The following is a 13,145-nucleotide window of genomic DNA, read 5'->3' as shown; positions in this document are numbered from 1 at the left end:
CGTCGCAGCTACGAAAGACATCGAAGCCGCGACACCCTTCAGTGACTTCCCTATCTTTTCCTAAAACCAAGGATGACGCAACTCAGGCAATCGTTACAAGCGTTCGAACTTCACATTTTCTTACCATACTATCAACAAAAAATGAAAGCTGGTTTTCAATGAGTCATTATATAATTATATGTCGGAGATGAAAGAACACCGGAGCCTTTGGAATTTTAGATAATCCCGCAACATTCTAACCTAGAGTCTACTATAGCTGTAATTGAACAATTGTAGTTATTCAATCCGATTGTAATTGTTCTAGATTAGTGACGGTGAGCTTTGGCTCGAGGTGACAGTCTGTCGCCCAACGTAGCCGCGGTCAAGGGATAAACGCTTTGCCTAACAAAGGTATGGAGTAATTCTATAGCTCTCCTTAAAAGAAATATTCGTGGCGACACGCGACAGTAAACATTCCAACGGTTTCTGTCCCGTGGCTCGCCACACGCAGACCCTATTCTTCGAGTAAGATGATTGCCAGATGTCGATGCGTCTCCGCAGTACATGTTCGGCTAGCTGGAGGGCCCGTTATAAATCTTAAGGTTTAGTTAACTAAAGTCCTTCAAACAGACAAACAGTCTTTGTCCCAACTACGGGAAGATAGGGGAGACATATTTTTCAACGAGCGGCGTCTCCCACTAGCAACTTTCCCTCGAGGGCGGCTAACATCTTTTTCTAACCACCGATATGGAGATTGACCAATTAGCAGCAACGTCAATTTCCCTTACTTCCTAAACGAAGGCTTTCCTCGACGAATCCGATGATCTCGTGTCCTTAGACACACCCCATTATAGTTTTCCTCTGTGACATCGTCGGGACGGGACGGGCATTCTTTTACGCGCTCCCGTCGACCAAAGAGTAACGTCTTTACGCTCAGCAATTATTTTTACGAGTCAGACTTAGATTCAGCGAGAACGCCCATCTGTCATCCCGTTGGCCGCGGATTCGTTATTGAACCGGAGACCACTGTCACTAGTGTCGCGGACGTCTCACCGCCGTGGTAGATTGTCAAAACCTGTGTTATTCATACCTGTGTCAATAAATCGTATCTTCGTTACACCGCAACGATGGCTACCTTCAATGAAGACTCCTCAAACACCGACAACCCTATCCCCAATGTCATTCCGACATATATATCCACCGAAAATGCGCTCTTGTAGACAAACGCTCGATTCGCGTCATAGCTTTTAAAGCTTGTCGCATCTCAATCCGTTGGAAAAAATTTTTCCTGTAGCATATTTTATTTTTACGAACCAACAAGGTCTTTGTTTATTTCCTTCTTTTTTTTTGCTCCAATTTCCCCATTGTTTTTTCAAGGATAGTATTTCAGAGCCACTAGTCAAGTTTATTGTAACAATAAACTTACGTTTCGGAAACATTTTGTGCTGTGAAACAGAATACACTAAAGTTTGAAGGTCACATCGATTTTCGAAAGTTTATAAATGGAGGTGTATGACAGTATCACCAGCTGTTGCTGTCCAAGTAACTCCAACATCGAAATACTACAACGATTCCAATCGAAAGCGCTAAGAGCCTTAATAGACGCACCTTGGTATGTTACCAACGAAACCATCCATCGCGACCTCAAGATACCTACAGTCAAAGAGGAAATAGCAAAATATAGCGACAGATATAGCAAAAGAGTCAAGAAACACCGAAACCCCCTAATCACTGGACTACTCGATACGACGGACCAGATTCGCAGGCTGAAGAGGCACTACTCGCTAGACCTAAACGTTAGATTCATTTAATTATCCAAATTAAGCATATGCACTTACTTATAATACTTATAAATTATACCTATCTATAATAAGTATTAACTTATTGTAAATAAACAGCCATGTCACTGCGCCACGCCGGAAAAATTACTGAAAATTCTCAACGCGAGAATTGATTGTAATTTCAACAAATAAATAAAAACAAAAAAAAAGCTGTTGCTGTCCCCAAGCGCCAAAATACGTTCTGACTACTATTTTATGTATCTCACAGAAGTATGTCTTCATTCATCATCTCCCATGCCATCCACCAACGTGTTCTTAACATGTTATCTCCTAGTAAAATATTGATGTTGAGTCAGATATCCAACTGAATAATCTTTTCGGTGTCTACTATAAGACATTTAAAACCAAGGCTCGTACACACGTGTGCTTATACGTCAGATGTAATACTTAACACGAAACCTGCTTATATTAATATTAAATTTATGCATAGTAGGATGTTCGACCTTTGTAAAAATGAAATTATAATACATACAGTTTCACCGTGGAAAAGTGAATCTTTCTAGCATGTCCACGCAAATGCAGCGGAGGGGAGGACTGTGCATGCACCAAACAACTTTACGTTCGTAATTTTTCACACAAATGTACAACTGTAGGGAAAAAATTATCTCTGATTTTTCGGATGTTAGGAATCGACAATATCGCATAACGGAATGCTGTGTTCTACGTATTCTATTTTTGTTACGAAAGTGGTACAAACGAAGTCCACGTAAGAATAGTATAACAAAATCGGTTGAGGTTAGGTTATCGTGCAGATATCGCGGCTTTTGCATTGGAAATCACGCAACTGCCAGTCTCGTCGTTCCTTGTAAACGAAAGAAAGGTATTGTAATCGGTCGGAATTAACATAAAACTCGTCGTTTCATGATAATACTGTGCATTCTGAATATGCTATGATTTGGTTTAAAATAATAAATAGTCCATTCTTGCATACTATTGCTCCAGCTTTACTTGTATTTTCGATATTGGTATAAATAGAAAGACAATTAATGTCGTTCGAGTCTATTTTCGGATCATTTATATTACGTTTAATCCATATAGTTATCATATGAGACATAGTATCGTAAAATTTGGAAGAATAAAACGTTCGTACAGGAAGTACATTTTATAAGAACTCCAACAAATCTGCGTGTGCACCTAAAATACAAACTGATAGTGATAGTGATTGTTCATAAGTTTATATACATTATCTAATGTCAATCGAAGGTATCAATTCTTTTTCTCCATAAGAGTACTTTTTCATTTATATGTGTTCAAAAATACATGTGTTCAACCGTGAAGCATATGTCACCTACAACGAAAAAGAGTTTTCCTATACTTAATATTTCCTTTATATACCTATGAAAGTCTATTCTTCGCGTAGTATGAAATTATGAATAAATCTGGAATATTGTTCAATCTGAAAAGAAAAATAACTTATTGACATCATTCATTGATACGAGATTCAGAATGTTTGTTTTGTCTTGCAGAAAAAGAAGGCAGCCCTCCCTTTCTTTTAATGTGAAATAGAAAGCGAAAATTTGAAAACAGATTTTTTGGAAATTTACTTGCAAATATCGTTTTCAATATCGTGATTTTCTTCCCAATGGTAATGTACTTTCAAATTTTCCAGTATCCCTCTAAAAACAAAAAGTCGAACCTCGTTATTGTTAACGTAGGCATTACAAGGAAGCGAAGTATTAGAAAGCAGCTCCTTTTTATTATGGATTTCTCTATAATCATGTAAATAAGAAATTCCGGAAATTTTTTCCTCAAGAATTTAATTCTTGTGTTTTGATTGATAATTATTACACTGCATACTAACTTTTCGCATACTGTTCGCGTCTAACAGTTTCCTAATAATAACTACTTCAAAATTACATATGTTCTTGCACGAATTCAAAAGTACGTATGATACAATTACAATTGATTCTAAAATAATAATTATTTAAAGATATTAAGATACTAATTAAACGTTTCACTGTATTTCAAAATCTGGAACAACAAATTTTTATTTATAAAAAATGAAACTGTCTTTATATATTCTTTGTCATGATGCTATTTCTTATTACCGTGTCGACATTTTTTAAAATTCATTTTGTTATCTCTACGCAATACGAAAATTCATATACTGCTTAATATTTTTTGCATATTATCCATCCACCGCATGATATCTTCTGAAAAATCAAAATATTAATGTTATATTATTACAATGCTTCTTAAATATCAATTTTTGACAAATTTGAAATCCAATATATTTTGCACAATTATTATTTATCAAAAAATTCCAAGTTAGTAACTTTCTTTTCAAATGGCAAATAACATATACTTTGACTTACCTGTAAGTTTTTGTTCCTAATCATCATTTCCTCTTATAGAACATCATTATTGTTCTTATAATTACTACCAGTGTCATAGATATTGTAGTGGCTACAACTGAATTAATAGAAAATGATAAATAACTGTGTATAACACTAACACATAATTGTGTATAACAATGACACATAACTTTTACTTACATATCTGTCGATAAGGGATTACTTACTGTGATATCCTGTTGATGTTTCTTAAGGCACTTGATTAGGTGCGATACGGTATCATTCCTTATGGTATACTGTAGATAAGTATTTTAGAAAATAACAAGAATAAATCTAAATTATTCAGAGGTTCCAGTTTCGGCTTAGACATAAATACAGGACCATTTGCAAAGAAGAAAGGGTGCGTTTCTACAGCCTCGTTATAGTAACCATGAATACCAATCTCTGAATTACTGGTTACTAAACATAAATATCCTATAAAATTTAATATATTTCTTTAATTTTTAATACATACATGAGTTAGTAGTTCTAAATTATGAATCATCCTACCCGTGATATTACGCTTTTCCTTATAATATCATCACTCGAGTGAACAACATTAAGATCATGTAAACCATGTCATCCTATCTTACTGCGAAGATACTTAGTTATGTTATCTAACATTATAAAAATATCATCAAATTCAAGTCCTTTTATTCACATCACATGGCCACGACGATCTGGTTCTTCGTTATATAATGTTCTAAAATTTGTCGTATATATAGGATGTACAAACCGTGATATCAAGGTATCAGTTCTTCCTTCCCAAGGGACAGTTTCATTAAAATTCTGATAGAATTAAAAATTAATTATTAATATTCTAACAATCATATATGTTAAATACGTTATAGTCAACGATATATACCTGAGCGAATGTAGGGGTGATTCCTTGATAATTATAAATGTCATCAGCCCACATCATTGTGCCACTTCTTTGTACTCCAGCCTCTAGATTAACAGCCTAAACAAACATACGAAATTTTATAGAAGCTGTACAAAATATAGTATATATGCGCAATATTGAAGCGTTCAAGGGGATATAAAGGTAATGTACATCACATACACGTGTACTCTCATGCAACAAAATACAATTAGATTTAATAGTATAAGCTCTTTTATTCATCATAATAGATTGGAAATTTAAGTGTCTTACGAGGGTGAGTAAAAAGTTACCCGCTCTGTCGGTGTAGAATTTGTTTTAAGCAATTGTCAAAAAAGACATACATCATTTTTTGACATAATCACTCGATTTCTGTATACACTTTGTCCATTTGCCGAAGGACCTTCGTATTTTCTCATTAAAAAATGTTTTGGGCTGAGCTGCGAACCACGAATGCATCGTCGTCTTCACCTTTTCATCAGCTTTTTCGGCATCCATCTCGCACAAACTTTTTAAAATCCAAATCTGTCGTGTACTATTGCATAAGCAGAGCCGTGGCTGATTTGCAAATGATTTGCCACATTATCCACTGTCACTCGTCTATTCCATAGAGCATAAGTTCATGAGCACGTTCAATGTTGTCATCGTGGATGTGGACGGGCGTCCAGCTGTTTTTTCATAACACTTGTGCGATCTTCTTTGAACTTTTGTGCCCATTCAAACACACTTCGTGACAAAACACTTTCTCCATAATGTGCATTAAATCTTTGATAAATATAGGCATCAAACATAACCTCCGACCACAAGAAACGAATCACAGCATCCTGCACTGTTTTCCTGCAAATCACCATTGCAAAGCGCCATTACTCGCGCAACGGTCACAAACGAATTGACGTAACACAAAGAAACCTGCGCAGCAGCACTGAACAGATATTGACGTCATACGAAGAGTGCAGATGGATCAATACGGTCGACAGAAGTTTTAACTATCTGGAGTGCGGATAAATTTTTACTGAGAGTCGTATAGGAATCTATAATCTGTAAGTACACCTTTGGCTGAATGGAAATTTCTCTTACATATAGTCAAAAATGCAGAAACTGTGTATTGAATTGGAAAGTGATAAAAAATAAGTGAAGTTTCGAGGTTGCATGTGATTGCATGAGTACACAGGACGTTTTTAGCGAATAAAAAATAATTTTGAAAGACACGAGACTTATCTTGTATTTTATGCACTCTCTGTGTCCGAATTTCCAGAAGCTCTCTATCTTATGAAGTGTTTTAGATTAGCCGGAAAATTTTGTACGTACATACAAGAAGTATACGATCTAAGTGGAATATTCCATTATTCTCTTGATACAAAAGAAACGAAATTTACAGAACTTCTCAGAAAGTTGGTTTATTATTACCAAATTAATAGAATTAATATACGTTTATCATCTTTACATACCTAAGTTGTGGAGGTTTATCGTGCGTAAAAAATTAGTGTCGTTTCAAAGTTACATTTCGTACATTTTAAGCCTATAATTTGTAACGTACAAAACAATGTAAATTTGAGCTGTTTCTTATCTCCACAATAAGAAAATCCAACTTTACGTTTTTTACACAATGATATTTATGGAACAGTAATATCATATTATTGCATCGCTTGGAGAATGAAGTCAAGGTACGATGTGACCCTAGTGTAAACGCTGGGATACCCAGCTGTGCCGCACTTATAAGCATAAGACACAATACCTATTAAATACGAGGTTAATTCATGTTGTATCAGCAGTGATCCGCCGCGGTCAGCCTGAAAGGATCGTTAAATTTTTAATCAAAGATACTGAAATATATCGATCGAATTGTATTGAAATTATACTTATATACAGTAATAATCTTCTATTGATTTGTGTATTGAAATACTCCAATTTATAACGTACATGTTATATGTATTTTGAGCAAAACTAAGATTAGAGGAAATTAGATTAAATACCATAACGAGGTGTGAGAAGTGGGCAAAACTATTAAATTGTGTTTATCTATTATTTTTAATGTTTAAGACGTCGATTTGATGTTAATTCGAATCGACGTGTCTTCAGATACCGTATAGTTTGTAGTAACTCTGTAACTTAATTACCGTACAAGAATCCTCTCCACCCTGAGCATGTTCGGCGCATATTATACCATCAGTGATATCAGGTGCATTAGGAAATTTGGAATAAGCTATTTTGCATTCGGCGTTCTTAATCACTGGCATTTGTACTTCCATTAATGCATTACGTCGTGGTCGTCCTACGAAGAAAATAAGAAAGATATTTAAGACTGGAACTATTTAATTTTATTATAAAATTGATATCACTTACTATATCTTAATGCTCCCGATCCAGCAACAAGGGGGTTATAGCCGACGAAGTTGCTCTTTCGTAGGGGCTCTTTCGTACAAATGGGATATACGTACCCTGAAAAATAAAAAAATAAATGAAAATGCAGGAGACTAATGACCAAAAGTATGAGAAAGAATTATACACGCTTTATGACACAATATATGTGTACAGTAAGAAATTTCAGGATATGATACTTCAGTAATACTCAATAGCATATATATATATATATATATATATATTTGAGGACTTACTCGAAAATGGCACCTCCTCCACCAATCTAAGAATGGCAATATTATGATTGTGTATGTTTTCTATTCCATCCATATGTGCACAATGTGCTGCGGTCAAAACATGCCTAGCCGATATCAGGGAACCTCCGCACTTCCATAGTGGTTTGTCTGGTTTTCGGGGATTACGAAAACCTAATGCATCGATTCATGGCCAAGCGCCTAAAATGCAATAGTCATAGTTGTGAATATACATAATTTTTTCTCACATAACGAGTAACAACGATTATTACCTATTCGAAATTCGATCATACAGCAGACGATAAGTACATACGTACAAATACTCTGAAACAGAGATTTGATAAAGACAGAAATTAAATTTTTATTCCAGTGGAATACAAATTATTAAATAATTCTATATAATTTCTATTTGAACTATACTGAACTATAAAGTTCAAACGTGTAATTTCTGCCCTAACAGTTTTTGATCTCTATCCATATTATTACTCCTATATCAATTTTTTATTTCAAGCAAAAAGATACTCTTCCTAACATGAAGTAAAAGAAAGAAATAATTCAAGTTAATAAGTAAAGTTACTACCGATAAAATCATAGCATTATTATTTAGTCTAATTGAAATGTACATTGATGTGCTGTTTAATGCCTTTAAAGTTCATTCTTTGCAGTAAATGGCTTATTATTAATCGGAAAGAAAGACATAAAACGTACCAAGTTCAGCTGGTTTACCATCGACCACCCTGGTATGAGAGACGTTGCTAAAACCTCAGTATGGTGGTCGCAAAGCCTTATACTTATACACAGTTTTTATTAAAATTTCTCTCTTCTCTTTGTTTGGATCGTTCGGACAGCAAACGATCGTAACATTGCCCTGGTATCTGCACACTGATCGTCTATAAAAATCGGTGGCTGTACGGTACTGTATCTGCCATATTTCTTGCAGAGGTTTACATTTTCTGTAGTCAAGGCACCTGCCTTCTTGATTGTCCGGTGTGGTACATTCTGGATCAAACAATTTTAAAACATTTATACAGTTCAAAGATGCGTAAGAAAGCGACACCGATTACTCAACTTTCGAAGTAAAAAGCCGATCGAGTCCACCGGATTGCCCTACAGACACGTATTAATCCGTAAGAGTTAGTCATCATGTTGATAATAATTATCTAAAGAAACTTTTCACGTGAAAATATAAAATTTTAATTGATTAGATATTGTGTTAGCCATACTTAAGAAAGAAAATGAAAATGAATGAAATGAAAGAAAAGGACTACCTTCAACCTCATTTTTTAAATAAACACTTTGTCAGTTTTGCGGTAAATAAGTTCTTAGGAATTCAGGACAGTTTTTAGTGAATCATTTTGTTTCGACCGTTCGCGGAGAGACGCGATCGCGAGATAGCACGTCAACGAGAGTTGTAATTTCCCGTTACGATTAAATAATCGACGCCACGAACTGATCAGTTCAGTAGTTCAATGAAATTCCACAGAATTAACACAAATAAATTAATGTTTATTTCAACAACTTATTAACTAGAAAGATATAAATGGAACAAAAAAAATGTAACTGCGTTTTGGTTGATAAGTAATGCGCGACATACCACCTGTGTTGACGGTTCGACTTCTCGAAAAGTTCTGAACGCCTTTCGATTTTTTTCGTTTTTTCTGGAAGGCGACCCCCACTACGTTCGGATCACGCCACATTCTTTTACGCGAGGTAAAATAACGACCACGAGTCGACGTTTCTGGAAGTCGCCCTGCTTAATGAATCATGCGCTTGCCACTACAATGTTTGTTTGCCGGGCAGACGCGACGGTCCGTCTGCGACATTATAGTGCCGCGATCGATAGTTAAGAATATGACCTATGGTAAGCCGCATGGCGTAACATTCTCCCCCCGTTGAGAGGGTACCGATCAAACTAGCGAGGTGTGGTTGAAGTTCCCATCTTATTTCGTCTCGGTGGCTAGTTGTTCGGGTTTCTCGAGATCGGGTTGAATTGGCAGTGGGACAAGCCTTTTGACGCCCCGATCCAAAATGCTTTTTGCCGTCTGAACTGTAGCTGTCCGGATGACACTGTCACGACCGGCATACTTCAAATCCGACGGACTGACGATAGAGATAAAGCACTCGGCGACAATGTATATCGCTGAAGTGCCTAATGAACCATCAACATCCCAACGGTCCTTCCACCGAAGGTTCTAGAAGAAAGAGCACGTGGCAACGGTCGCGGACGCCTAGCAAATGCATGGACGGTGGGGATGTTGAGGGATGACAAAAGAAAGTAATCGGATCCGATCGAAAGTAAAATCATAAGAGTCAGTCTTAAAAAGTCACGCCCAGAGTTCGGAAGTAGATTGTAAAGTGTATTGATGTTAGAAAAAAAATAAAGTTTTCTTTTTTTTATTTTTTACCTCAAATTCCTTTTTTATTTTGTTATTTTACGTGACAACACCATCGGCGCCTGGATGAACTCGGCCCAGAGGCCAATGCATGGAGGGAACGTTGTCCTCTCTGAGGATGACGATTGTGCCCTTTTGGATGCTGTGTCCACCCTTGCTCCATTTATTGCGGTTGGTTAGCTCGTTCAAATACTCCTTATGCCAGCGGTTCCAAAAATGTTGTTTAAGCTGTTGGATATGCTGCCATTTGGAGAGTCGGTTCGATGGAATGTCTCTGAAATCTCGATCACGTAAGCACATTAATGAATCGCCAATGAGGAAATGTCCGGGAGTGAGGGCTAGGAGATCATTTGGATCGGTGGAGATAGGAGTTAGCGGGCGGGAATTGAGGACTGCTTCTATTTCTATGATAAGAGTATTACGGTGTTAAGCTCATATGTTTCTGTTTCTCCACTCGCGCTGCGCCATAATATCCTTTGATATTTCCGATCCTCTGGTCGTACGAGGAATTGCCGATACATTTTCTCGATCTCGCCAGTGAGTACGTACTGATGAGCGCGGAATCTAATTAATATACAAAATAAATTGTGAATTGATTCGAGAATATAGGATTTCCCCATTTTCATGATTATCGTGATTTTTGTATAAATATATTTTTGAAGATACTAATAATTAGGTACTTATAAATTAGTATTATCAATTATTTTGCATTTATAATTCCGCCTCTAGTATAAGTGTTAATTGAAAACTAACTTTATGTTTCAAAAAGTACTAGCAAAGTCGTTGAGTAACAAGCCACTGATGCTAACACAAATAGCATTGTCGTAATTAAATATTTCTAAATATTCATTTTTCATTTTGAACCTGTAGAAACAATTTATTATATATACTATTAGCTAAGTAATTGCATATTTAATTAAGTCGAAATATAAAACTTAGTTATTTTAATAATTTAAAAAATAAAAAACTGACAAACATTTCAATTTAATTTATGGTTGGAACAAAAGACATTTCATTAATTGAAATATTGCAACGCAGAGTACTTTCCAAAATACGCCGAGAGTATTCCTGATGGTGAAACGAGCGTTGCTTCATCGAACGCAGCTAAAGAAAACAACATCTATGTAGTTGGTGGTACGATGCCTGAAATAGAGGGCGATAAATTGTACAATACCTGTACTATTTGGGGTCCCGATGGAACTTTGATAGCAAAACACCGAAAGGTAAGTAATATATTCCTTTATGGCTTTGAATTTGAAAATATTGGGGCGAAGAAAGTGACTCTATCTAGGAATAATTTAGGAATATACATATGTACATACGTATACTATAACCAATTCTATAATTTACGGTTTATAAAATACGTTATGATACGGGAAACGCCCATTTTTGTTGTAATGTGTTTGTGTTGTATAAATTTTTCAAATACTTAAAATATTATTATACTTATTTTTTCTCCTTTTTAAACATTATTAAATGATAAGATTTTTTAATAAAAGAAAGTGATAAAAACGCTGTCAGTTATTAAATAAAAAATAATTAAAGTTTAGGAGTTGGTAACTTTGATATTAAATTACAAAAGTTGCAGCAATAGAATTAGCGACTACATTTTTATGTTATTAGGTACATCTATTCGACATCGACATTCCTAATAAGATTACTTTTCGAGAGAGTGATTCACTCAGTCCTGGTAACTCCCTAACGACGTTCGATGTGAAGGGCTGCAAAATAGGTATTGGCATTTGCTATGATATTAGATTCGAGGAAATGGCACGCATTTATCGGAACAAAGGTACAGTAACTTAATCGATCAATACTTAACTAGCAAAAAATTAAATATCTTTCTTAAATATATTCTATATAAAATTAATATAATCTGTAACTCTGTATAAACAGAAGCTTAATTTAAAAAAACCAGTATATTTGCTGAAAATGAAACAAATAAAAGAATTAAAAGCACAATAAGAGGACTGTCCTCGCATATTCAGAAATGATGGAATGTGAACCGTGCAACTACGAAGTTAATTGGTATTCGGTAGCTTCATATTTCCTGCTTCTCTGGGTTAGGTTGCCAAATGCTGATATATCCAGCGGCATTCAATATGACCACTGGACCACTGCACTGGTCATTACTTCAGCGTTTCAGAGCGAATGATAATCAATTATACGTTGCCTGCATATCACCGGCTCGTGTTCCTTAAGCAAGTTACGTCGCATGGGGACATACACAGTTGACCAATCCCTGGGGAAAGATTCTTTACGATTTGGAAACTCAAGAGAATATGGCAGTCACCGATATCAAAAAAAAAAAAAAAAAAAAAAAAAAAAAAAAAAAAAAAAAAAAAAAAAAAAAAAAAAAAAAAAAAAACTGGCGAACCGTGTGTTACCACAACGAGACACGCGATGCTATTTGTCGCTTTAAATTGTGCCGCAACTCGTTTTTGAGATCTTTGCCAGGGGCGCGTTAAAACATGCTGAAAATATATTTCTGGCTTTTCTGGGGTTTAACTGAAATATGACAAATAACGTTGTAAAACATATGTACTTATGACTTACAGAGTAATTGAGTGTACAAAATATATAGTATACAAAATAGCCAGCGATTTAGGGCTTTAAAAGATCAAAAGGAAAGAAAAGGAAAGAAAAGAAGAAAGATAATATATTGTGGCAGTCTAAGTCGATCTAAGAAAATAGATAAAGGGAGGGAGGGGCAAAGCTAGTTAATCTGGAAAGAATCCAAGCGTCAATTTCAAGCATTTACAGAGAATCAAGCGGGCTGGTTAAAGTCGTGAGTTGAGCAATTATCCCGCGTTAGGTTCAATCAGGTTAGTCCCACGCGAAATTGATCCAACCATGCGAAAACGAGTGTATTCTGATTTCTGTCGCAGATACTTCTGGCTAGTGCAGTACCTACACGGTGGTTGTTGAAATAGCCGCTTCTCATCTATTTTCCCTAGCGCGGACATCATCCTTTGATCCCTTACGACTAACGAAGTTTTCTAAGATGTACGGCAGTTTGAGATTCTACTTGAAAATGATCATGATTGCGGTCTGTGTGTCGTCTGCTCTTCTTTTTGTCCTTCCGTTAAAGACTGGTAAGTTGATAC

The 13,145-nt window shown here is 35.7% G+C and overlaps 2 protein-coding genes and 1 long non-coding RNA gene across 8 annotated transcripts in view; 1 reads left to right on the top strand and 2 right to left on the bottom strand.

The window, feature by feature from the left end:
* Positions 1-7,299, bottom strand: part of LOC126877080 (venom serine protease Bi-VSP-like) — a 79,001-nt gene extending 71,702 nt beyond the window's left edge. The window contains exon 1 of one of the 2 annotated variants that reach the window (XR_007694739.1): positions 7,151-7,296. Coding sequence is in view for 1 of the 2 variants with exons in the window: in XM_050639918.1 (XP_050495875.1) it covers positions 7,151-7,282 (132 nt within the window). In the remaining variant the exon portion in view is untranslated. Of the gene's footprint in view, positions 1-7,150 lie in introns of both variants that reach the window. The other variant, XM_050639918.1, reaches the window with a different exon arrangement.
* Positions 1-12,556, top strand: part of LOC126877076 (omega-amidase NIT2-A-like) — a 182,752-nt gene extending 170,196 nt beyond the window's left edge. For 3 of the 4 annotated variants that reach the window (XM_050639907.1, XM_050639908.1, XM_050639906.1), the window contains exons 2-4: positions 11,077-11,261; positions 11,662-11,830; positions 12,106-12,556. In XM_050639907.1, the coding sequence (XP_050495864.1) occupies positions 11,178-11,261; positions 11,662-11,830; positions 12,106-12,239 (387 nt within the window). In that variant the 5' untranslated portion in view covers positions 11,077-11,177 and the 3' untranslated portion in view covers positions 12,240-12,556. Of the gene's footprint in view, positions 1-5,985; positions 6,074-11,076; positions 11,262-11,661; positions 11,831-12,105 lie in introns of those variants that run through there. The other variant, XM_050639899.1, reaches the window with a different exon arrangement.
* Positions 4,729-5,891, bottom strand: LOC126877081 (uncharacterized). 2 transcript variants are annotated; one of them, XR_007694741.1, is made up of 3 exons: positions 5,307-5,891; positions 5,019-5,114; positions 4,729-4,942 (listed from the first exon to the last, which is right to left on the bottom strand). It is a non-coding gene; the product is annotated as an uncharacterized LOC126877081 (long non-coding RNA). The 2 variants fall into 2 exon arrangements; XR_007694740.1 differs by having other exon boundaries at positions 4,736-4,942; positions 5,327-5,890.
* Positions 12,557-13,145: the final 589 nt, after the last annotated feature.

This window comes from Bombus huntii, unplaced genomic scaffold (assembly GCF_024542735.1).
Source record: "Bombus huntii isolate Logan2020A unplaced genomic scaffold, iyBomHunt1.1 ctg00000115.1, whole genome shotgun sequence".
In the NCBI taxonomy this organism is placed as follows: domain Eukaryota; kingdom Metazoa; phylum Arthropoda; class Insecta; order Hymenoptera; family Apidae; genus Bombus; species Bombus huntii.
This window is presented reverse-complemented; position numbering and strand designations above follow the sequence as displayed.